The sequence below is a fragment of the Marmota flaviventris genome, chromosome 12, assembly GCF_047511675.1.
Source record: "Marmota flaviventris isolate mMarFla1 chromosome 12, mMarFla1.hap1, whole genome shotgun sequence".
In the NCBI taxonomy this organism is placed as follows: domain Eukaryota; kingdom Metazoa; phylum Chordata; class Mammalia; order Rodentia; family Sciuridae; genus Marmota; species Marmota flaviventris.
In genome coordinates this window covers 34,935,870-34,963,123 of record NC_092509.1, presented here as the reverse complement: position 1 = coordinate 34,963,123, position 27,254 = coordinate 34,935,870, and the positions used below count along the sequence as shown (strand labels likewise).

At 34.4% G+C, this 27,254-nt stretch overlaps 1 protein-coding gene across 1 annotated transcript in view; it reads left to right on the top strand.

Annotated features, from left to right (window-relative positions):
- The window catches only part of Malrd1 (MAM and LDL receptor class A domain containing 1), a 658,798-nt gene that overhangs the window by 259,363 nt on the left and 372,181 nt on the right, over positions 1-27,254 (top strand). The window contains exons 22-24 of the mRNA XM_027928635.2: positions 2,934-3,090; positions 7,447-7,557; positions 11,229-11,442. Coding sequence (XP_027784436.2) covers positions 2,934-3,090; positions 7,447-7,557; positions 11,229-11,442 — 482 coding nt within the window. The remainder of the gene's footprint in view (positions 1-2,933; positions 3,091-7,446; positions 7,558-11,228; positions 11,443-27,254) is intronic.

Below are 27,254 nucleotides of genomic sequence, written 5' to 3'. Positions count from 1 at the left end.
CCTCATGCTGCTGTATCAAATACCAAAAGCTGGTGGCTTATAAACCAGAGGCATTTCTTTCTCACAGTTCTAGAGACTGGGAAGTCCAAGGTGAAGAGCCAGCAAACTGTTTCCTGGTCCTTGGGAAGGACAGTGACTCCTGCATCCTCACATGTGAAGGAGCTAGCTAGCGCTCTCGGGTGTCTTTTATAAGAGCAGTCATCCTATTAAGGTGATAATGACCTTACTCAAGACTACTTCCTATTACCGTTACTTTGATATTTAGGATCAAAGCATAAACATACCATATCATTTGATTACTATATGTTCCTATTGAGTCTCATTGAGTCCTCCAGCTTTGTTCTCCTTCTAAATAAAATTGATGGCCTGTTGTTTTCTCTTTGTATTTATATTTGAAATTTAGGATTAGTTTACCAATTTCTGAAAAATAAATTTTGGGGGACTGTTGCTGAGAGCCATTGCCAAGTAGGAATGACGCATGGCAATTTCTTTGTCAGCCTACCCAATGTTGCTTAGAGGAAGGACTCTCCATTGTGGAAATGGGCTTGCCTTGGACCCAGGTCATTTGCAGTGACATTGCATGAATGTTTGAGAATGGTGACCCTGCTCAAGGACCAGGGTGGATCCGGGTTTAGGGCGGTTCCAGGTTTAGGGTGTATCCTGCTGGGATTAGGGCGTATCCTGCTGCCTCAGGTGCACACCCGCTCCTTGAGTTGCCCGCTCCTTGAGTTCCCGTTGAGTTCTTGTGGGATTCAGAGAGTATTTTGGGATGCAGAGCCGAGTGGAGGTGGATTTTTCCCAGAACGTGCATGTAGAGTGCCGGTGAGAGGTCGGGAATAAAGACTTGCTGTTTGAATCTACAAGGCTGTGAGTGGCTCGTGATTTTGTGCCCAGCCAGACTGCAGCAGACTGTGTTGAGATACTGATGAATCTGTAAATCAAGTGGTGAAGAACTGACATATTTAAAACACATGAGTCCTTCAATTCACATACACAGTGCTGTGCTGGAGTCGGGCAGTACTGTCTCAGGAGAAATGATTGGACACATTGGGAAGCCATTGGGAGGCAGAGGAGAGGTATTATAGAGATTCGTTTTCCATATTAAATATTATTATTGTATTTTAAGTCCATTACAAAACCATTAGCAGGTTTGAAGGAGTGGATTTGTGGATATAATATGATCCAATTTGTATTTTTGAATAGAGTTCTCCAAGTGATGTGTGAAGAATAGATGCAGTGAATCAAATGTAGAAGTGGGAAGACCCATTACAAAGCTTCTCATTCTAGGCAAGAGATGAGATGTGTTTGCTTTAAGGTGGTGGCATTAAAATTAGAAAGGTATGGAAATACAACCTGTATCGTAGAAGATTTTCAGTTAACTCTAAAATAATTTTTATAATAAAATATTTTAGTTGTAATAATTCTGCAAGTTGCTTACAGAAAGATTCTGAGACTAAATGAGTCATGTACATATAGAAATGCACAAGTTCGTTTCCTTGATCATCTCCATTTCTTCTACCTGCTTGAGTGTATAAGTCTGTCTTTGTTCTTGATATCGGGATACTGGGATATTAAGCACACAAGGAATAAAGCTAAAAATGATTTTTCATTGAGATATCATATAGATAAATTAACATAGTGATCCTAATAATCATTCTCTTAACTGTCTTAACTCATATGCTCTGTGGTTTGTAGGACACTAAACTAAACTTATTCATTAGCAACAACTAATGATATATACATAAATACAAATTACAATTCCCTTTGATTTAAAGCTAAGATCAACTAGGTACTGTGTTAGATGTTCCACATATTTAATTCCAATTCTTAGTAAGACCTTAAACAGAACTATCCCATCTTATAAAACGTAGAACTGGATACATTCAGAGAAGTTAGTCTGCCCAAAGTTGCCTGTCTAGTAAATGACAAGGACAGAGGCCAAACTTCATCAAATCTTTTGCAGACAATTATATCTCCAGTGACTTGGATAGCTACTGGCAAGTCTGTTAGGGCAGAACACTCAATAAATATGTCATGAATGAATGAATATGTCTGTTTTCCTCTCTATTTTCTATTAATAATTCACATTTCTCAAAAAATGGTAAAACTCTCAAAATAAAATGGATTTAGTAAATAGCAGATTTAAACTTTGTATATCTAGCAACTGTATTTAGGTTAGAAAGTGGCAAGAAATCAAGTTAATAAAAGGAAGAACTGGAGAGCTGGTCTCAAAATATGAAGAATTGCTTCTTTAATACTTTAAAAGCCTGTGTATAACCTAGTGTGTCTTAATGTTTCATTATTTCATTTTCAAATTGATAGTTAAAGCAGGGGTGTAAACTTTTTGTCTTTTATTGCAAGAGCACATTTCTATATAATTGTTTATATTTATTTTTCCTTTTTAAACATTGCGCCTAGGAAAGGAAAAACTGTCTTAACTCTTAACTTTACCTCCTAAAGTAATATGAGAGAATAAATTTGAACCAAAACCCTTTTAGACTTATGAGTTGAACGCCAGTTTTATTTCTGTTTTCCATGCCTTTTTATTTGTATGGGTTTTTTTTTAATGTGTCTTCTAAAGGTATGCCATGCTTCATGGCCTCATTTACCCACATAAAGATTAGTTCTAAAGGCAGACGAGAATATTCACAATATCACTGTTTAAAAAATATTAACCACTTTATTACTGATTTGGTCAGTTCAGCCTTTACCATAATTTATAGACCTTCCACCAATAGATCTCATTACAAGGACCATGAATTCAAAATCAAAATGGTAGGATTATTTCTGATGAAGGTGACAGACCATAATTATCCTCTAAAACTTTGCACTTTTAGGAGAAATGATATAATAATAAAATATGGTCAGTGACAAGCTATGTTATGTTTTATGATCTTCTTCTTCTGTTTCAATCTGATAAATATTTTCCCCAGAAACACCACAGATGGCTGGTACCTGTATGCTGACAGTTCAAATGGGAAATTTGGTGACCTGGCTGACATCCTCACTCCTGTCATTTCACTCACGGGACCAAAATGTACCTTGCTGTTTTGGACTTACATGAATGGTGCCACAGTTGGGTCTCTCCAGGTACTGCTTAGGCAATAATGTGTCCTTAATTCTCTTTATGAACATGAATACTGCATAATTTAGTGCCATTACAACATAGTTTTATAACAAATGGAAATGGACAATTATTAGCACTTGACTAGTTTCCTAATGGGATAATTGAGAAAAAGCTTTAGCCGAATCTGACATTAGTGGTTGGTAGATAATTTTATTTCTATTTAATTTATGACTATTTGTGCTGTACTCTCCAATAGTCTCTTTCAAATTATTTCTTTGAGGAAAAAATCTCAAACTGTTTCAGATTTACAAAATGTTTCATGAATAGCAGAGACAACTCCCATATACCCTCAGTAAGAGATTTTTTCCCCCAGTTGTACCAATGAAGTCCCTTATAGCAAAAATATCTAATACAAATTCACATATTACACCAAGTTCTTTCTTTCTTAGTGCTCTTCAAGTGAATGATTCCTAACCATTTCCTTTATGTTATTTTAAAAGAGTGTATCTATCATTTTGTAAGTTGTCTCTCAAGTTTGATTTACTCAGTGCATATTTTGATATAACATCACCAATATTATGTTCTTTTTATCACTTCTCATTAGTAATAAATGTCTATCAAACCATTAGTTTTGTTTCCTTTATTAATATTTTGTGGAGAAACACTTAAGGATATATAAAATCCTGATCTTGATTTAATTTCACTCACTAGATTTTGCCTCCATTAGTGCTTTTTGCCTGAATTATTTTTACTCAGATTATTGCCTAATTGTGATTTTCTAACTCCATTACTCTATCTACATTTGTAGTTTCCTTTCCTATTGTAAAGAAAAATATATTCTTATTTCTCTGTGCACTTTGTTTTATATTGATATGGACTAATGAGTTCCTATTTTATTCAATGTGTTACAGTCTATTATTTCTTTGATCCTAAATTGTCCCAGATTAGGTCACAAGAGTCCCTTTAAACTGGCCTCCTTATCTCTTTAACAAGCCTCATTATTCCTTGAGCATTTTCTTCCTTTTTGACCTATAAAGTCCAAACTCATTTTTATCCTGCTGTTTCTCTGGAAGTAACTATTTCTGCTTAGCTTCGTGGTGGCTTTTGGTAGACGAAGATATACTGGCAAAATGGAGAGATTTTTCTAGAATATTAATATAGATCCCTAAGTCCTGTTTTTTCATCCTGGACATGTACGAGTAGAGGATAGGATAAGATTCCTTGATAATGTGCATAAACACATCACTTACACAGATGAAGCCAACTAGTTTTTGTTGCATCTCCATTCAGACTTGTTTTCATAGCCTAGGGGCTGTTTTCCAAGCAGTCATGTCTGAAAAATAAATCCACAAATTCCAGAATTATTTACCATGAGTAGTTTTAGACCAGGACAATCTTGATAGAGGCAAGCTATAGGACTCTCTCCCTTTCACATGCTGTTAGTTTGTTTTGCCAATTAAATGTGTTTAGCACATTTGCTACAAGATGAGACTTAGGTTACCTACCATTTCTTCCTCTATACAAAGAAAGAGAGACTGCCAACCTGCTGCTTAACCATTTATTTTCTAATAGATTTATTGCAATATTTATGCTGAGAATTTCTTCTTCCATTTTATTATTGATTATTTTCTAGAACTTTCCTGGCAATTATCAACTATCAAGTTTTATAAATAACATAAACATTTTAAAAAATGCTGTTAGATTTTTTAAAAATCAGAAACAATAAACTTATAGATCAATTTTGAACTCTATGACAGGTTAAATGTTTTACAAAAAGTAGTTTGAAAGTATATTTGTATGTATATATGCCTGTGTATGTCTTATTAATTTAAAAGTGTTCACATAGTCTTATGGATTATAATTTATGTTTCTGTTTACATTGACTTTTTAAAATTGATTTCATCCAAAACAATCAAAATAGCCTACTATAGAGTTTTCATTAGTAAAACAAAAATTATTTAGCTGGTGTAGTTTGTGGGTGAGATTAATTATCATAAATATGCTTGTATCTTTTCAGAATAAGAACTTGTATTAGTAAATGAAATATTATGAATTAAAAATTTATAAACAACTAACAGATAATTAAAATAGTAATACATATTCTTATTTTTATGCATGACTGAATAAATAACATTAACTATTTTATTATTAATATGTTGCTTGAATACCTAGTAGTTTGTACTACTGTGATAATCATACAAAGATGATATTTTTCCTATATATTATTATTATTTGGGGGGATATCAGGGATTGAACTTGGGGGTACTCAACCACTGAGCCACATTCCCAGCCCTATTTTATATTTTATTTAGATACAGGGTATCACTGAGTTGCTGAGTACTTTGTCTTTGCTAAGACTGCCTTGAACTCACCATCCTCCTGCCTCAGCCTATTGAGCCACTGGGATTACAGGCATGTACCACGATGCCTGGTTTCTATATATTATTTTCAGTATTTTTCAATAATCATTTTATTTTATCGGTAAGAAATTATATTTTTTTGATTTTGGTAATATTTTTAATTACCTTGACTTTTATAGACCAAGAATTTGGTGATTTTTTTTCTAGCAACATTTACTCTGGAAATTCTAGTCATATAAAAAAAATTCATGTGATTTTAACTTAAAAATCATAATATCATTAAAAGTAATTTTCACTCTTAAAAGTCAACTCCATGTATGTATGATATGTTAAAAAACATTCTACCGTCATGTATAACTAAAAAACAAAAAAATAAAAAAGTCTAAACCTTCAAAAAACTCTATCTGAATAATTCTTTAGTTGTACAAATTGTATTTTTTAAAAGTATGTTGTGATGTAATTAAATAGGCCATATTAATTGATTATTTTCAGGTGTAGAATTATTCTGCTCTTTCCTATTATCATCAGTTACACTCTCTTGATGGCTTATTTAGTGTCATTCTAAAAGAAGAGCCAGAATTATTTGTCTAATGAAACTAATGTAGATTTTTCTTTGGAGTTGAGAGTTAGTACTATGTTATTCAGGTTTTTCCATCATTATAACAAATACCTGAGATAGTCAATTTATAGAGAAAAAGGTTTGTTTTTGCTCCAGTTTTGGAGGTTCCAGCCCGTAACAAATTGATCCCATTGTTTTGGGGCCAATAGAGACGGAACGCATTATTTCAGAAATGTATTGTAGAGCAAAATGTCTCGTTTCATGGCTAGGATACAAAAGAGAGAAAGAAGAAGGTGCTGGGGTCCTTCCGTCTTCTTCAAGGGCTCTCCCCACCAGTGATCTAAGACTTCACTATAAGTCCCACCTCTTAAAGTTTTCAATAACCTCTGGGACCAAGCCTTTACTATTGTCCATGTCCCAAGCCGGTATGGGAATGAGGTTCCCTTCATTGGAATGGGCTGGCTGAGAAATAAAAGCTAAGAAAAAGAAAATGTCAAAATAACCACAGAACACAGAAGGTAGTTTCAAAGCAGGGGCAGGACAGGCAAGATGACCAGACAGGTCCACCTTCTAACAAAGAAAGGTGCCTGCTTCTGCTTTATTTATATGGGGGAAAAAAATCAAAGAAGTTCTATAGAACGGTCTTCACAAAAATAGGATAGAGGTGGGGCCAGGTAGGCTGCTCAGTTTCTAATGGGTTACTCCCATCTTGGGTGCAGCTGCACAAGACCTTTCTAGCAGAGCAGTACGTTGGGCAGTCTGTCTCGGTGGGATTGCCATGGGAAGTTCCCAAGGCCAGACCTGTCCCCTCGCTGGCTTTGATGCTGAGAAAGATCCTTATGTATTTCAAGGATGGCTTCCCGTGTGCTTTAATGCATGGACTTTGGAGGGACATTTAGATTCAAACTATTTTGCAGGTACTGATGAGGATGTGTTCTTTTCAATGCTGTAAAGCAGGGAGCTCTTACTTTACAGTGCTGTGCCCATATCACTCATTCACTCATCTGTGCTGTTATAGTTAAATGGCTCACATTGTAATGTCACTGCCTCCTTTAACTAATTGGATAAGGAAAGTCTTTCTCAACAGAGTATTTTAGGAAGTAATTTCATATTTTTCCATTTAAGTACGTATATTATTTAATATATAAGATGTCAACTGTTAACTGCTGTCAAATTTTATACAACTAATATAGTTGAGTTCCTAATAAAATAGTACCCAGATAGCTTAGTACTTGATTGACAGATATTCATGTACACCTTTATTGTTCAAAGCTTTTGAGATACCCCGAGGGCACAGTACTGCGCCTTCATAGTCAAAAACAAATGAAAAATGTCTCATCTTTTCTCTTAGGGACTTGAGGTAGATATTAAAAATTTTAAGAATAACTTGGAAAATTCCACATGTTTAAATTTATTAAGACACAATATTTCAATACCTATTACTTGATTTATCTCCTCAGGTACTCATCAAGAAAGGCAATGTGACTTCTAAAGTGTGGGCTCAAATGGGGCAGCAAGGTGCACAGTGGCGGAAAGTGGAAGTCTTTTTAGGCATTCATTCCTACACACAGGTTTGTAATCCAACTAGCTTTGTCAAGAGAGCATTTTGTTAATTTTTCCTTTCATGCTAATTTATTTCCTCCACTCAATCTTTAAGTCTTCCCATTTCTAATTTGAGGCGTTATGTGAAGGCCCAGCATTTAACACTCCATATGGTACTTTCCATAAGAAATTTACAATTCTAGACAACCCTAAGTTCTCCCAATTAGAAAGACATACTTCTACGAAAATTTAATTTGAATGGCAACTTTCCTGTACCCCCACCCCCAGTCCACTTCTCATGTATAAAGAACGCCTCCCTTGATTCTGAAAATATATTCTCAGAGATAGTGATACAATTATTCCAAATGTGATTTGAAAGGCAGTTTTCTGAAAGCACTTTATAGGATTGAACCTTATTATATGTCAGGTTTATATAATTCAAAATTATTTGGAGAGTTATAATATTACGTTATGCTACATTTGAGTTCAAATAGATTACAATAATAATAGGGGTTAAGACATACAAGCTATATTAAAATTCAAGTGGTACATAGATTAAAATGTTTCCACTGAAAATAATTATGTGCCTAGATATTTGGTACAAGTTTTATTTTTTATTGGTTATCAAGCAAACGAGAGTCCAGGGGCCATGGCTTTCATGGGCATTTGCTTGGGACACGAGGCTTTGCTGGTAAGATTTGTTAAGATTTGGATTTGCAGAGCAAGAATCCAGAACTATTTCTTAGGAGAAAATTTTCTTTTTGTCTTAATTACTTGGAACTTAATTTGACGGCATTAAAACTACTGGACTCTAGATAGAAGGGATAAGATATTTACTAAATATTGTAGCACAGATAACCAAGGTGGCTATGAATGTTCAATATCTACAGGCATGAGCTTTCTCTGATAGGTGAGCCCCCTTCAACTCGGATGGAAACACAGGCTGGATAGAGTGGTTTATATTGATATAGCATTATGTCCAATTCCCATAATGATATGCATAATAAAATCCCATGACTTTTTCCACTTACTGTAGTATACAGTTTCTTTGTGAATCATTTATAGCTAATTTAGGATATGAAGTCCAATCTAAGCATAGAAAGATTGGATAGCAATTTAATGCTCTTATACAATATAAAATTTATTGTTAAAAGGAGTACAGATATTCAAATGGAGGCAAGGAGAATCCTTAGCAAGAATATGCAGAAGGTTCTGCTGCCAGCAGACACAGGCTTCCATCCCAGGCAATAAATTCTTAGTTTTGTGCACATGGAATGTTTATATGGTAAAATGTATGTCCAAAATAACAAGGGGGGTTTCAGCAAGTGGAATCATTTATAAATTTGGCTTTTTGAAAATCTATAGTTTTCACATATTGAAATCTAATGGAAGAAAAGTAGACTCAAGTTGTTTGAATCTTTAAATATTAATAGCTTATGAGTACTTGCTTTTTCATGTGACTCAACTGCTGCCCTTATTGAGCATCTACTCTGTACAAAGTGCAGTGGAATTCATGAAACATACTGTGATGAATTATCACACCACTCACAATTCTTCTGTTCTTACAATAATCTTTTCCATTAGCCTCAGAAAGATGAGTGCCTGTAACCCTGAGTAAGAGAATAAGATAAAGAAAGAAATTGCATACTAAAGCAGAAGTTGGAAGTCTGTATGGTTTTTATCTGAAAACTCTTAAATTTGAACAAATTCTTTCATTGTAATAATTTTGTAATCAGAGCACTTCTATATATTGTACTTAATAAATGCTAGGTACATTTTCTATGAATTTAAAAATATTGACACATTTTATTTTTCCAATAATCTTATGAAGTACATATTATTAAAACTATATGTTCATTCTATTGATAAAAGTACAGAAATGCCTGAAAGTTAAGTAACTTGACCTAATTATTTATAAATTACCAAATGCAGAGACAGAGTTGAAATCTGGGCAGACCATCTATAATCCAACTGTTCTATATTGCCCTTCAAATTTTATTAATATATTTGACCTAGATTTTACTCTGCCTGAAAGGAGCAGTACAATTGCTAATTTTAAGAACATTTAAGAGTCATATTCAATCTTATGTCTATGAAATTTCAACCCACACTATAAAAAACATTGAGAAATAATGATTAAATCATTTGAACATGATTGACAACTGAGATTGTATTGGGATTAAAGCAGGTAAACAAATTAATCGTGAAACACTCATTAATTACTGCACTTTGGTATTCAGAAAACATAATGTCACATATTTAAATTTTTAGACAATCCAGATAATAGAATATCTTTTTCACTTTGTATATCGATTTTTTTCCAGTGCTCAATTTCACTTGTAAGAGAGTTGTAGTTCCTATCATTTTCTTCTAGTTCACCTCTTAATGACTTCCTAGCTCCTCTTTTATTTCACAAATATATTGATCTTTTCAGGCTCATCTACTATGAAGAACAATTTTCCTTTAGGGAAATTCAATATTCAAAAACTATTATGATTTTCTTTTAATAATGTGAAACATTATTTCAATTATTCTGTCCTCTCACCTTGAAAAGAAAACACTCATATTCACACAAATATAAAAACATCTCATTTTAAGGAAAAACTAAAATTCCTTCTTCCAAGAAAAAATTTTTTTTTCATAATTGGTTAAAATTTGTTTAGGAGATTAGTAACAGTAAGTAATTTGTGCAAAATCAATAAGGAAAATCTTTACTTCTTGTTCACCCATCCCTATTTGTTCTGACTTAAAAATATTTCTTACTTTAACATGTCCATATTTAGCTTGCAGTGGAATTTAAGAGAAACACTGAATCAATCACTCAGAATTCTGAAAATAAACAACATGTGACTCTTCATGTTCTCTGAAACAGTGTTCTTTGTCATTCTAAGCAGTTAGGTATTGTTACAAACCAATGATAGAGTTTCTGAAAATTTTAGTATCTCCTGTTATTTTTATAAATTCTGATCTACTGAAGTGTATACAAATGGAAAACTGCTTTTAAAAAGTAGCACACATGGGATTCCATTCATCACATACATTAATCAAAGGCAAATCAAAATTGCTTCAATTCCAAAGATTTGGCTGGTTTTAGCAAAACTCATGGCCTTGAGGCTTGATATCTTTTAACTCTCAAATCCTCTGGGGTGGCTAGATCTGAAGAAGAGCAGGAACTGAGCAAAATAAACGATGTGCTTGTACATTATTTCTCTTGGTACTTTATTAACCAATGATCCTCCTGCTTCCATGTTCGATGAGGCTTTAATAAATGAGCAGGTCTCATTTTGGACCTGAGCTCTGGCATAGGCACTCTTGTGACTCCTGCCAGTTTTTTTAAAAGCGTAGACTTTGGTGGAGGAGAATAAAACAATCAATTCTGAAAGTACTTGCTGCTTTAATTTTCTGTAGATCGATATAGACTCTGAAACCAAAATCTACCAGAAAAAACAATAATTTTTATTTGTAATTTGAATAGCCTGTCCTCACCATCTAGTCACGCGACTGTCTTGCACATCTCACAATCTTAGGTGTTGAGGATGGCAGAAACCTTTGATGACCCTTAAGTTTCCTGGGTCACTTTCATTATGGACTGTATTTTTATCAGATTTAAGTTTGATGTACTTGATGTTTTTTGCCTCTATCTTTTGAACTTTTTGATTGACAATTTCAACTCTAAGTGACTTTTCCTTTTTCTTTTTAGATTGTCTTCAGGGCAAAACGTGGTGTCAGTTACATAGGAGATGTAGCAGTGGATGATGTGTCCTTTCAAGATTGTTCCCCCTTACTGAGCCCAGACAGAAAGTGTACTGCTGAAGAATTCACGTGTGCAAACAAGCAGTGCATTGCAAAGGAGAAGCTGTGTGATTTTGTGAATGACTGTGCTGATAATTCAGATGAAACTACTTACATTTGCCGTAAGTTCAAGTGTTCTATGTCCTTGCTTATGCTTTCATCTCCCCAGCCTTACTCAAGGTGGTGTGTTCCTTGTTGAAATTTAAAGTGTAGGTACGACTCAGTAAGCAAATCCAGGTGATGTGATTTATCTATTTAGATACATTCCCTTCTCCCTTTTCATACCTTATTTTGAGCCATAATTTATTTCAAAATAACTGATGGCTTTTGTGTGTATGTACGTAGTAATTGGAGTTAAATTAGATTGCTATACTCAAAGAAAAACAGAACAGAAATAAGTATTTATTATGTGAAAGAAATTTGCTGGAAAAAAAGAAGCAAAACATCCATCAAAGTCAATTCATTTGGGGTTGGTGAACCTCTGTACTTTGAAGCATTTCAGAGGGTTGTCATTTCTGTGTGCAAACATATGTGATAAGCTGATAAACAAAATTACTCTGATAATATATCAAATGGACAAAGTGATCTCCCAGTGGAGATTTAGATCAGCTATGTAAAACCGTTGCAGTAGGAGATCAACTCAGAACAAACACTACCTATTAAAATACCCTCAGCTAAATGGACCATATGCCTCATCCTGGTAAGCCTATAAAATGGTGTAGCACAGTCCAATCGCTGCTTCATTTAGTTGCAAATGAGGTGAATATAAATTGTCAAGATGAAGGTTGACAAGTTATTCCACTATTACTTATAATAATATCTGAGCCAGGATATAGCAGTTTGGTTTTGTTTGCTTCTTGAAACCAAACTTAGGTTAGGGTTATCAAAAACTACTTCAGTATAGCAAGAGCTCCTACTTATGTAGAACTTTTAACTTTCAAAGCCCTTAACTGATCTCCACTTGATCTGCACAGAAGCCCTGAGAGGTAAGTGGGCCAGATATTAATTATGCTTTTCATGAATGAAGGTACCAATAAGAATGGGTAAGATTTTTTTTCAAAACTTCAAACAACGAATGCTAACAAAGTTGGTCCTAGGATACAAGTGTTTTGATTTATGATCCTTTGCTCTGCCCAAGCTACCATAATACTTCGGTGTAAGAATCCAATGTTTAAAAAAGGCAATGCAGTTCTCTTTAAATCAAATAGCTATTTGTTCCTTGAATTGTGGGTATTATTTCTTATAATATCTATTTTTTCATATGTAAGCTCAGCAAAATACTTTGTTAATCTTGAATTTTGTACTAGCATTGATCTTTACCGTCAAATACTTTCTGCTACATTTTAGTTAACTTTGCATCAAATGCTTATACAGTTATTTCATTGCCATTTTAATTTCAATATCTCACAGATCTATTATGTTGTTAAACAAATCAGATGTTATGCTTTAGATTTTTATTTGTAATGTTGCTAGATATCTTTCACAGAGATGTAATTAAATGCAATTTTCAATACTTCAATTTTTAGTACTTAAAATATCAATTCATTTATGGCTAAACTTTTCTTTTTATATTTAGGTTCAGGAGTCATGAATCTTTCTAGTTTTTTCTATTTGGGAAATATGATGATGACTAAGGGTATCAGAAATGTATTGAAAAATTTTGTCTTGGTAATTGTTTTATATAAAACATAGGGGCTAAACTAACTTAACCCTTTGAAGGGAAAGTTGTACCAGAAGGTGCTTTGTGATGACCTGAATTACAAAATCTCTCTAATCTTTTTTCAGACCTACTTATTTCATTAACAAGGAAGCTGAATTACTTCCACACATTGCATAGAAAAATGAAAACTTTTTCAACTTCTTTGAACAAATAAACAAAAGTTAGAAATGAAAACCTAAAAGTGACCTCAATTTTGACATTGGTTTTTATTCCATAAGAATCATTTTTTTAATATAGCATTGCTTATTTTTATTATGCAATTGAAAGATCAACCAAACTCCCAGGCTACTGGTCTTAAATGTTATGTTTTAATTATAAAGTGGCTAGAACCTGCTATTGGAATTATGAGTGGTGTTATTATGCTGCATACACTATAAACTTTGGTGTTCTAATTAGACACAGAGGAATACAAAGAAAAAATTAAAAGAATTACCATAGCAACTGATTTCAGAAGTTTGGCTGGCAACCAATCAAGTATTTGGACTAAACGTCTACTCTTTCTTTCTTTTGCTTTGTTATTTTTCTATTATTTCTTTCTTTTTGAGAATTCACAACTAGAAAAAACTTTTGAAATATGATTAGGTAGAAATGTACAATCTAGAAATACCAGAAAGAGTAAAAAAGAACCTCTTTTTAAAAGCGTTGACTTTGGTGGAGGAGAATAAAACAATCAATTATAAAATTACTTGCTGCTTTAATTATCTGTAGATCAATGTAGACTCTGAAACGAAAATCTATCAGACAAAAATGAATTTTTATTTGTAATTTGAATAGCATTCCTAAAATATAGGAGATATTGAAAATGATTTTTATATCTAAGAACTATAAAGAACTGTAAATTTTTATTTGAATATAACTACCATTGATATAAAGACTCATTTGGAGAATAACCATTTTTATTTTCTTTTTTTATTAGTTGCTCATGACAATACAATGATCTTGACATATCATATATTTGATTCAAATGGGGTATTAATTCTCATTTTTCCATGTGTACAGATTGCAGGATCACATTGGTTATACGGCCACGTATATACATACAGCAATACTAGTGTCTATTGTATTCTTCTGCCCTTCCTATCCTCCCTCGCCTCCCCTCCCATCACCTCTCTCTACCCAATCTACAGTGACACATTTCTCTCTTTTTTCTTCCCCCTCACAACATCATATATGTATTTTGTATAACGATGAGGTCTCCTTCCATCTTCCATGCAATTCCCCTTCTCCCTCCCATCCCCTCCCACCTCTTTTCTCTGTTTACTGGTAATCTTCTTCTCATGCTCTTCCTCCCTACTCTATTTTGAGACACCCCCCTTATATCAGAGAAGACATTCGGCATTTGTTTTTTAGGGATTGGCTAACTTCACTTAGCATAATCTGCTGTAATGCCATCCATTTCCCTGCAAATGCCATGATCTTGTTATTTTTTAGTGCTGAGTATTATTCCATTGTGTATAAATGCCACATTTTTTTTATCCATTCATCTATTGAAGGGCATCTAGGTTGGTTCCACAGTCTAGCTATTGTGAATTGTGCTGCTATACACATTGATGTGGCTGTGTCCCTGTAGTATGCTCTTTTTAGGTCTTCTTCTATTTCATAACAAGAGTTAAAATCAAGAATCAACAAATGGGATATATTCAAACTAAAAAGTTTTTTTTTTTTTCTCAGCAAGAGAAATAATAAGTGAGGTAAATAGGGAGCATACATCCTGGTAACAAATTTTTATCCCTCACACTTCAGATAGAGCTCTAATCTCTAGAGTTTACAAAGAACTCAAAAAGTTAAACAACAAAAAAACAAATAACCCAATCAACAAATGGGCCAAGGATCTGAACAGACACTTCTCAGAAGAGGATATACAATCAATCAACAAATACATGAAAAAATGCTCACCATCTCTAGCAATCAGAGAAAGGCAAATTAAAATCACTCTAAGGTACCATCTCACTCCAGTAAGATTGGCAGTCATTATGAAGTCAAAACAACAATAAGTGCTGGCGAGGATGTGGGGAAAAGGGTACACTTGTACATTGCTGGTGGGACTGCAAATTGGTGTAGCCATTTGGAAAGCAGTATGGAGAGATTCCTTGGAAAGCTGGGAGTGAAACCACCATTTGATCCAGCTATTCCCCTTCTTGGACTGTACCCAAAAGACTTAAAAAGAGCATACTACAGGGACACAGCCACATCAATGTTCATAGCAATTCTAAGCAGGAAGAGTGAAACAGGTGGTATAGTGATACCAGATTTTAAACTATACTATAGAGAAATAGTAACAAAAACAGCATGGTACTGGCACTAAAACAGGCTGGTAGACCAATAGTACAGAATAGAGGACACAGAGAACAATCCACAAAATTACAACTGCCTTGTATTAGACAAAGGTGCTAAAAGCATGCAATGGAGAAAGGACAGCATCTTCAACAAATGGTGCTGGGAGAACTGGAAATCCATATGCAACAAAATGAAATTGAATCCCTTTCTCTCACCATGCACAAAAGTTAACTCAAAATGGATCAAGGAGCTAGGAATCAAACCAGAGATTCTGCGTCTAACAGAAGAAAAAGTTGGCCTTAATCTCAATCTCATGGTGTCAGGCTCCATATTCCTTAATAGGACACCTATAGCACAAGAGTTAAAATCAAGAATCAACAAATGGGATATATTCAAACTAAAAAGTTTTTTTTTTTTTTTTTTTTTCAGCAAGGGAAATAATAAGTGAGGTAAATAGGGAGCATACATCCTGGTAACAAATTTTTACCCCTCACCCAGACCTCCCAGTTTTGGAGCGGGGGAGTTGGAAACCGGCAGCCTATTCTGCCTGATTCCCTCTGATAACCACGCCCCAAGAGCTGGTGAGAAATGTTTAGGTTTTCACTGAAGGTGGGAGGGGGAGTTGGAGGTCAGGTGCCTTTTCTGTTTCCCTCAGCTCTGATATTCACGCCCATGGAGAGCTGGGGAGAGATTTCTTGAGTTTTCCCAGCTGTATGGAGCGGGGGAGCTGGGGGGTCACACACCTGTTCTGTCGCCAAATTAGCTGGGTTGCGATCCAATCCGCAGAATGCTGATAATGTCAGTTCTCTAATATGGTGGCCGCTGGTTTCCTCACCTGGGTGTCTGGTGAGGAGGGTGGGTCTGAGCCATTTCATGCACAGTTTGGCTCAGATTCACTCATGTCTGAGCCACATCACTGCCCCTCAGATGTTCAAACTCTTCCCTTAGGTTTCACTGTAGCCCAACTTCACTGAATATTCCTGACAAGACAGCATCTGGCCGTTCTGAACTCACTCACTGCTGGTGCAGCGGCGCAGGTCACGGAGTGCTACCTTCCTACCTGCCGCGATCTTCACCACTCCCATTTCTGTTTTCTTATGGTTTTAATTAACAACTTTATTGTTGATATATAATTAAGAGTATTTTAGGCAATCTCTGAATAATTTAATTCTGTATTGTGATGAGTAAAGTTGTAGGGCATTTGATTGACATAATTGGTTAGTACCCTGAACCTAAAGTGTGTGTGTGTGAGTGTGTGTGTGTGTGTGTATATATATATATATATATATATATATATATATATCAACTGCAGATATCTATTATTTTTTGTCACAAATATAACATCATAAAAATAAAAGGATCTTTTTAAATATTAAGCACATTTCAAAATTTTTGATGAATTAATTTATTATAATATGTGTTTTAAATTAGGCTGGAAAGTATTTACAAGACAATTCCTAAAAAATCTCTACTGGTGAGGATTTGAAACATAACTTTAATAACTCACATCTACCTCCCAAATCACAATAAAATTAGAAAATGTTCTGAAAGAGCATATAAAGAGTTATAAAATACTTTATAACAAAACCTGTGGGATCTTGTTAAGCTAATACTTAGAATAAAAATTATAGCCTCATACCCTAATATTAGAAACTATTTAGTAACACAAATTAATGAAAAAGAACAAAAGTCTAAGATAGAGTTTGAAAAACTGACAAATTTTTAAAACCCTATCAATACTCAAGGGAAGCAGAAAAGATAGAAATATAAAATTGATTTAATACATATTTACTAACTAGTAACTACATGTCAGGCAATGTTTAAGACACCTACTATGCATTAGTAGATAAAACAAAATTTTTCATGAACATATACCAGATATTCATGTTAATTAGAAAAAATGTACCATCCCTATAGATAGATACATATGCAACCACACAGAACCACACACATATACAAACATACATACATGTGTGTGTATGTATAATTAGCATGATAAGGATAGGCCTGGCTGAGAAGATGAATGAATTAAATGAATTCTTGAAAGAAGTCTGGAACTTGTTATTTTTTCTTTTTAATTTTTCATTATAGCCATCCTAGTGGGTATAAGTAGAATCTAATAGTCACATTAATTGGCATTTCCCTAATAATTAATGATGTTGAGCATCTTTTCTTAAGCTTATTAGCCTTTTGTGCATCTTTGGAGAAATAGTTGTTGAAATCTTTGAGCCATTTTTGTAGGATTGTTTTATAGCTTTTGTTATTGAATTTTGGGACTTCTTTTTAATTCTGGATTTTAAAACATTATCAAATATACATATTGCAAAAAAAGGTAATCTTATTCTGTAGGATTTCCTTTAAAACTTTTTATTATTAATAGACTTTAATGTTCATTACAAAACTGAATGGAAAGCACAGTGATTTCCCACATATCCTTGCCTCTGTGTGCACACAACCTGCTCCACTCAGCCAGAATGGTAGAATTGAGGCAGCTGATGAATCTACTTTGGTAACTCCATTCTTACCCAAAGTCTATTGTTTACACTAAGTTTGGCTATTGGTGCTATACATTCCATGGTTTTTGCCTAATGTATAATAACATGTATCCACTATAATAATATCATAAGATAATTTTCACTGTCCTGAAAATCTATGCTGTACCTATGACTGTTCCCTCCCTTTTCCCCTGGCAATAACTGATTTTTTTAATAGTGTTCATAGTTTTGTCTGTATATAATGTCATGTAATTGGAAAAATACATTAATCAGAATTTTCAGATTATCTTATATCACTTATTAATATGCATTTAAGGCTATGCATGTCTTTCATGGCTTAGAGCTCATTTATTTTAGCCAAATAATATTCTATTGTCTGAATGTACATTTTATTCATCTGTGTATCCACTGAAGATCATCTTCATTGCTCCTAATTTTGGCAATTAGAAAACTGCTATAAACATGCACGTGCAGAGACTTTTGTGGATATAATTTTTTAACTAACTTGGTTAACTATTAGGAAGCATGATCGCTAAATCGTATGATAGAGTATGTCACATGTGTGTTTTATAAATATTTTCTTCCAGTCTGGCTCTTCTTCTAATTTGCTTCACAGTGTCTTTCATAAAGCCTTATTTTTAATGCTAATAAAGTCCACCTTATCAACTATTTTTTTCTTTCAAGAATTGTGCCTTTGGTAATTGCATTTCCAAAACCAAAGAACACCTAGATTTTTCTCATATATTAGTTTGTGGGATTTTTATCGTTTAGTGTTTTACATTTAGATCTTCAATATTTTATGAGTTAATTTGTGAAAAGTGTGAGGTCTTTGTCTAGATTCCTTGTTTTGTATTTGGATGTCTATTTTTTCTACACCATTTAGTGAAAAAACTATCCTTTCTCTTGTGTTTTTATTTTGTTTTAAAATACCAGTTGAAGATATTTTTGTGACTCTATATTGAACATAAAGCTGAGCATATTTTTGAACTCTGTATCCTCTTCAATTAATTTTTTACCTATCATCATTAATGTTGTTATTTTGTGAACACCCTACTGTCTTGATTACTTTATTGTAAGACCTGAAGTCAAGCAATGTCAGTCAGTCTTCTGCCTTTGTTCTTAACTACTATGATGACATTCTTTTTTTTTTTCTGCCCTCCTATGTGAACTTTTAGGTTATCAACATAATACCTTGCTGGCATTTCATTAGGATTGCATTTAAAGACCAAATTGGTTCAGAACTGACTTCTTGACAACATTAACTCTTCCTGTCCTGTCCATGAACATGAAAAATTTTCCATGTATTTATTTCTTTATTTAACATTTTTGTGGTTTTCTTCATATAAATAAATAAGGAATAAATCTTGCACAGGTTGTTTTGGACATATGACTAAGTATTTCTTTTGGGGAGGGGATGCTAATATAAATGGTATTGTATTTTAATTTCAAATTCTACTTGTTCACTGATGTTATATAGGAAAGCTACTGACTGTTTTGAATATTAATCTGGAATACTGCAACCTTGCTTATTAACATCAGGATTATTTCAAATCTTGAAATTTCCAGAATTGTTTATTAATTCCAGAATATTACTGTTGATGATTATTTTTTAAGGTTTTCTACATAGACAATTACATCATGTGGTACCAAAGATCATTTTATTTATTTCACCACTTTTGATTTCTTTTCTTATTTTATTTTGGTAGCTAATAGATCCAGTGTGATGTTCAAAAATAGCTTTGAAAGGGAACATCCATGCTTTACTTCTGATATTAGTGGGTAAGCATCTAGAGTTTAGAGTTTTGTTTTTGTTTTGCTTTGTTTTTCCTTTTTTTTTGCCATTAAATATGATATCTTTCATATTTCTAGTTTGCTGAGAGGTTTTATTATAAATTGATGTTGCATCTTGTCAAAGGCTTTTTCTCTATTGTTAAAATTGATTTAATTAAGTGATGTATATTTTTCAGACCGTTAACATAATAAACAGTATTATTTCGTTTTTGAGTTTTGAGGCATCTTCCCAAACCTGAAATTGATTTCATTTTGTCAGGCATATAATTATTTTAATACATTGTTGGATATGATATGTTAATATTTTGTTAAGGATTTTGCATCTATATTCTTAAAGAAGTTGAAGAGACTCTTCCTAACATTTTTTAGGTGGCTATCTTTTTGTTAGCATTTGCTCCCCACGTAAACTTTTTGACTGTATGTGAGACTTTTGGCAAAATTGATTCTAACGTTTTCAGCTTGTAGCCTCAAGGTGTGAGTAAAGCCCTGGCTTGCCTCAGATGCTTCTGATCTTCCATGATCCCTAAAGCACGTTCTTCTTAGGCCAAATAATAGGAACACAGGGGTTCCATCTCCACAAGCAAAGATATGATTAGTCCTTGCCTGAATAATGCGTCTAAATTTCTCCTTGGCCATAACAAATCTCATACCTAGGTCCCAAATTAATGGGATGGGAAAGTATATTCTTCCTAGATTAGACAAAACTCTTATAAAAGTTACTAAGAGTTGTTTTTTTTTTTTTTTTTTTTTCCTCCTTTGAGACTTGTTTTCTGTTATCCAGGCTGGCCTCAAACTCTGGGGTTTCAGTGATTCTTGTGACTCTGCCTTTGAGTGGCTGGGACTATATGTTCATGTCACCAGCCCCAAATACAAGTATTTTTAAACACTTTTCCTTCCTACTGGTATAATGTTCCTCAAAATAGAATTATGTTTTTATTTCATGTTAGTACAGAATTTAACATTGTTGAAAAATCAAAGTTAGCAACTCAAATCTTAGTCCTTAGACAAACAATATTTTGCCAGCATTCAGGCCACCACACTCTAGACACCCTGGATCATAAGCTACATTTTAACAAGCTCCTTAGGTGATTCATATGTGCATTAAAACTTAAAAGCCCCCATCTAAATCATACAGAAGTTTAAAAAAGCTTTCTGGTAAAAAGAAGGTGGCACTGTTTTATATTTATAATTTCCTTATCAACATGAACAAATACATCTTAATTTTAATCATTGGAAATAATTTGGGTTTTATTGATTCAAATATTTCAAGTCAAAATTGTATGGGTAGATTTGTATTCAGCTGCCTGAAATAATTTATTGAAAGTTCTCAGAATTTTTTAAAAAATGATAATTGATTTATTCGGCAAAGATTTTTTGAGTATCTATTATATGTCAGGCTTTGTTCTGGTTACGTGGGATACAGGGAAAAATAGATAAAAATCCTCTATCCTTCATAGAGCTCTTATTCTGACTGATGGCAGTGATGGGGGACATAAACATAAAGCAAAATAAAATAGCACAGTAGTTACAAAAAGTAAAAAACAAAATAAGTTAACACTATATATATATATATATATATATATTTCATGGGGATAAGTTCTATTGGAAGAAATAGGGAAAAGTAAGGAAAAAATGCTTAGGGTGTGTATTACAATTTTAAATAGGGCAGCAATATAAATTCTCATTGAGAAATTGATATTTGAATAAAAAAATTAAAAAATGATCAGGCAAAGTGGTATGTGTTATATTTGATGGACTTTTTTAAAATTATGTTTTTTCTAATTGTAGATGGACACAGTACCTTTATTTTTATGTGGTGCTGAGGATTGAACCCAGGGCCTCACGCATGAGAGGCAAGTGCTTTACCACTGAGCAATAACCCCAGCCCTTGATGGACTTTTTAACAAAGTATATTTTCAAGGTCAACAATTTATTAAAACACATTCTTTTTAGGTTACTACCATATTCAATAACTATGTCCTTTGGTTTCTATCAATGCATTCATATCATTTCACTACCCACTTAGTTATCCTTCAGGACTTTTATAATTAATTAATTTATTTTTGAGTTAACTCATTTTCATCCTGACTGCCCTCTCTTATTTGTCATGGTAGAATTCTCAAATTTTCAATTAAGAAGATGAATTGGGAAGTAGGAGGTATCATGATGCCATATCTGCTACTCTTTTCTCAGAGTAAGGTTATATTCTCTATATATCTGGATATATGGAACCTCTGTATTGCATTTAGTTCAATATTCCATCTGAAACTTTTTGTCATTTCAGAATTTTTGCTCAGTGGTGGCAAAAATGAATTTGACAGCATCCACTGTCCTCTGTGGGTGCCTGTGTACATTATCCTTTCTATATACAGAGAAATTTTTACTTAGATAATTATAGATGCTCCTCCACTTAAACTGGGATTTCATCTCAATACACTTCTTGTCATATACACTTCTTGTCATTTGAACTCCTTAAGGTGGGAATGCATTTACTATACCTAACATGATGTAGCTTAGCAACACAGTTAAACAACAATCTGTTTAACCTTATGACTGTATGACGGACTGGGAATTACAAGAGAAGAACTTATTGCTTTATCACTAGCCTGGGAAATGATCATCTTACGAAATTTTGATCAAATTCCAAAATTTGAAATATGGTTTCTACTGAATGTGTATCTCTTCTACACATTAAAAGGTTATAAAAAGTTAAGTCAGACCATCCTAAATTAGAGACTTTATACTTTGGTCTTCATCAGTAAGCATTTAAAATCTAAGCATATATTTCATAATTAACATTCACATTACTTGCTTGTTAGTCCTTTGTTTCCTTTTCATTTATTTATTTGGTAAGCATTGGGTACCTCTAATATAATTAGCCCTGTGGCAAAAACAAAGAAAGACAAGATATGACTTGAATAATTTTGGAGCTCCTTGTCTAGTAATAGAGATAGATACATAAACATTCACAATTTGAGTGAGAGAGTTAAGTGCAAATTACTTCTGGAAGGGACAAAGGGAGATAATTAAGTCATATTCAAATACTAATCCAAAATAGGCTTGCATAAAAGTGATCCATCACCTTGAAAACAAATATTGTGTTTTCAGGGACTTTATTAACCATGGACTCTGAATCACTTTTGTTTTCTGTGGGAGATTATGGTAGAAAATGGGTTAGGTATCATAGTGTTAATAAGCCAGGCTTCCTGTGAAGGATCAGCTATCCTGAGCTTCACACACTTCTTATTGTAGGTGCAGATGAGTGATTGGGACTTGGAAGCCTTTCATTGTCTTTCCTAAATTATCCTTGTTCTTACTTGCCCAGTGTTTTATATAATATCGTATTTTCCACGTTATTAAATGAGATAGTCAATATGGAAGAAGAAATTATGTGTGAGGATTTTTCTCTGGATCATTCATGGGCCAAATCAGATTTTCTAAATCTTTTATGTATAGCATGCATTCTAAATTTTCAAAAGATTGACATTATCAATGCATTTTTTCCAGATTACTTTATCCCCCCAAATTTTTTTTTGTGTGGAAACAAATTCCATGTAACGTTTTTACATCTGATATCGATAAAAATGATAGATAGATAGACATAGATATATTCAAGAAAAAAAGGTTTTAGTTCCAAAATTTTCTCCTATTTCTTCTTAAAGTTTCATAGTAATATATATATATATATATTACATTCAAGTTTATGATCTTTTGTATTTATTTCCATATAAGTTATAAGCTTTAGGTTTAGGTCAAGAAACCCTTCCCCCAGTAGCTATCCAATTCTTCTAATGCAATGAATAAGACTACACTCCCTTGGTTTAATTGCTTTTTCCTTTTTGTCAGAAATTAATTCATTGTACTTTTCTGGAGCTATTTTTGGATTCTCTATCAGAATAGAGATCTAAGCGTGCTATAGTTTGGCTATGTAATTCCCTCAGAAGGCTATGTGTGTTAAAGGCTTAGTCCCAAGTTTGGTACTTTGGAAGGTAGTGGAATGTTAAGGATGAAAGAGTAGTGGAAGGCTTTTAGGTCATGGGTGAATGCCTTCAGTGGGGATTGTGGGATGTTGGTCTTTCCTCTCTCTTTGCTTCTTTAATGCCACGTAAGTAGCTCACATGGTGTGCTGCCTCACTATAGGCCCTAAAGCACCAGGATTGATGGAAACCTCCGAAACTGTGAGACAGAATGAATCTTTCTTCTTTTTAATATTCTTTATATAAGATTTTTATTACAGTAACAGAAAATTCACTAACATAAAATGTCTTTTCTTCTACCAACACAACACAATCTTGATAACAAAAGCTGTACAATAAATCTTGACATTATTTAGTGATTACTCTGCATTTATTAGTCTTTAAAATTGTTTTGGTTATTTTAGTTCCTCTGATTTTCCAAATAAATTTTGGAAATATATCATCTGTAATTAGAAATAATATTAAAATGATTTTTTTGAGAATTATATTAAATAAGAAAGTCAATTTGGGGAGAAGCAATATCTCCTATCCATGAGCAAAGTATGCTTCTTCACTATTTTGACCTTTGATTTCTTTCATCAGTATTTTGCAGATTTTAGCATATAAGTTCTATACAAGTTTCATTAGTTTTATACCTATTTATTTGATTTTTGAAGGCTTACAAATGGTATTACATTTTAAATATTTTTTCCAGACAAGAGGAGCAGCGGCCTGCTGAGAGGCAGAGCCGCCCCCTCCCCCTGCGCCGGCAAGGTAGATGGAACTGTGACCACCCACAGAGCAGGCCCAGCGGCCTGCTGAGGGGCAGAGCCGCCCCCCACCCCCCGCGCCTGCCAGGTAGGCGGAACTGTGACCACCGACAGAAAAGGCCCAGTGGCCCGCGGAGGGACAGAGCTTCCAATCACTCCTGCAAGGTAGGCGGGCCTGCGACCCACCGGCAGAAGAGGAGCAGCGGCCTGCTGAGAGGCAGAGCCGCCCCCTCCCCCCCCCGCGCCTGCAAGGTAGATGGAACTGTGACCACCAACAGAACAGGCCAGACCTGCAACCGACAGACAAAACAGGCCCAGTGGCCTGAGGAAGGGTAGAGCTGCCCCCCTCCCCGCGCCTGCAAGGTAGGCGGACCTGCGACCTACTGGCAGAACAGCCCCAGAGGCCTGCAGAGGGGCAGTGCCGCTGCCTGCGCCTGCAAAGTAGGCAGAACTGCGACCACCAACAGAACAAGCCTAGCGGCCCGCAGAGGGACAGAGCCGCCGCCCGCGCCTGCAAGGTAGGTGGACCTGCTCCCGACCGCCAGAGCAGGCCCAGCGGCCTGCCGGCTTGGTAGGCACATTGCCCCAATTGGAGGAGGGGCAGAGCCGCCGCCCGCACCTGCAAGGGAGACTTTGCAACTATACAAGACCAATATAAATATATAGGGGGAAAATTCAATAGCACAACAGTTTCACCAAGTAGAAAGGAATGCGAACAGTATGAAGAGACAAGGTAAGAAAGGACCACAAGCAATGCAGGTCAACTCAACGTTAGAAGAGGTAATAGCTGCAACAGATGGAATGTCAGATAAAGAATTCAGGATATACATGCTTCAGATGATCTGGAGTCTCAAGGAAGACATCAGACAGCAAAATCAGACAATGAAAGATCACTTCAACAATGAATTACATAAACAAATCCAAGAAGCAAAAGATCAACTATACAGGGAGATAGAGGTTATAAAAAACAAACAAACAGAAATCCTAGAAATGCAGGAAGCAATAAACCAACTTAAAAACTCAATTGAGAATACAACCAGCAGAGTAGAACACTTAGAAGATAGAACATCAGACAATGAAGATAAAGTATTTCAACTGGAAAAGAACATAGACAGCTCAGCAAGACTGTTAAGAAACCATGAGCAGAACATCCAAGAAATATGGGATAACATCAAGAGACCAAATTTAAGAGTCATTGGGATACAGGAAGGGACAGAGTTTCAAACCAAAGGAATGAGCAATCTATTCAATGAAATAATACGAGAAAACTTCCCAGACGTGAAGATTGAGACAGAATCCCAAATCCTAGAAGCCTACAGGACGCCGAATGTGCAAAATCATGAGACCCACACCTAGACACATTTTAATGAAGATGCCCAACATACAGAATAAGGAGAGAATTTTAAAAGCTACAAGAGAAAGGAAGCAGATTACATTTAGGGGTAAGCCAATCAGGATAACAGCTGATCTTTCAACACAGACTCTGAAAGCTAGAAGATCCTGGAATAACATATTTCAAACACTGAAAGAAAATGGGTTCCAACCAAGAATTGTGTTTCCAGCGAAATTAAGCTTCAGGATGGAAGATGAAATTAAAACCTTCCACGATAAACAAAAGTTAAAAGAATTTGCAGCTAGAAAACCATCTCTTCAAAACGTCCTTGGCAAAATATTTAAGGAAGAGGAAATGGAAAATAACAATGAAAACCAACAGTGGGAGGTAGGACAGTAAAGGGGGGAAAATAATCAAAGAGGAAAACAAACCATGTTTAGTAACATAAATAAACAAATATGGCTGGAAGAACAACTCATATCTCAATAATAACCCTAAATGTTAATGGCTTAAACTCACCAATTAAGAGACACAGGCTAGTAGAATGGATCACAAAACAAGACCCAACAATATGCTGCCTACAGGAGATGCATTTGATAGGAAAAGACATATATAGGCTGAAGGTGAAAGGTTGGGAAAAATCATATCACTCATATGGACTTCGGAAACAAGCAGGAGTGTCCATACTCATATCAAATAAAATAGATTTCAAGCCAAAGTTAATCAAAAGGGATAAAGAGGGACACTACATACTGCTTAAGGGAACCATACACCAACAAGACATAACAATCATAAATATTTATGCCCCAAACAATGGTGCAGCTATGTTCATCAAACAAACTCTTCTCAAGTTCAAGAGTCTAATAGACCACCATACAATAATCATGGGAGACTTCAACACACCTCTCTCGCCACTGGACAGATCTTCCAAAGAAAAGTTGAATAAGGAAACTATAGAACTCAATAACACAATTAATAACCTAGACTTAATTGACATATATAGAGTATACCACCCAACATCAAGCAGTTATACTTTTTTCTCAGCAGCACATGGATCCTTCTCAAAAATAGATCATATATTATGTCACAGGGCAACTCTTAGACAATATAAAGGAGTAGAGATAATACCATGCATCCTATCTGATCATAATGGAATGGAACTGAAAATCAACAATAAAAGAAGGAAGGAAAAAGCATACATCACTTGGAGAATGAACAATAGGTTACTGAATGATCAATGGGTTATAGAAGACATCAAGGAGGAAATTAAAAAATTCTTAGAGATAAATGAAAACACAGACACAACATATCGGAATCTATGGGACACATTGAAAGCAGTTCTAAGAGGAAAATTCATTGCTTGGAGTTCATTCCTTAAAAAAAGAAAAAAACAACAAATAAATGATCTCATACTTCATCTCAAAATCCTAGAAAAAGAAGAGCAAAACAACAGCAAAAGAAGTAGAAGGCAAGAAATAATTAAAATCAGAGCTGAAATTAATGAAATCGAAACAAAAGAAACAATTGAAAAAATTGACAAAACTAAAAGTTGGTTCTTTGAAAAAATAAACAAAATCGACAGACCCTTAGCC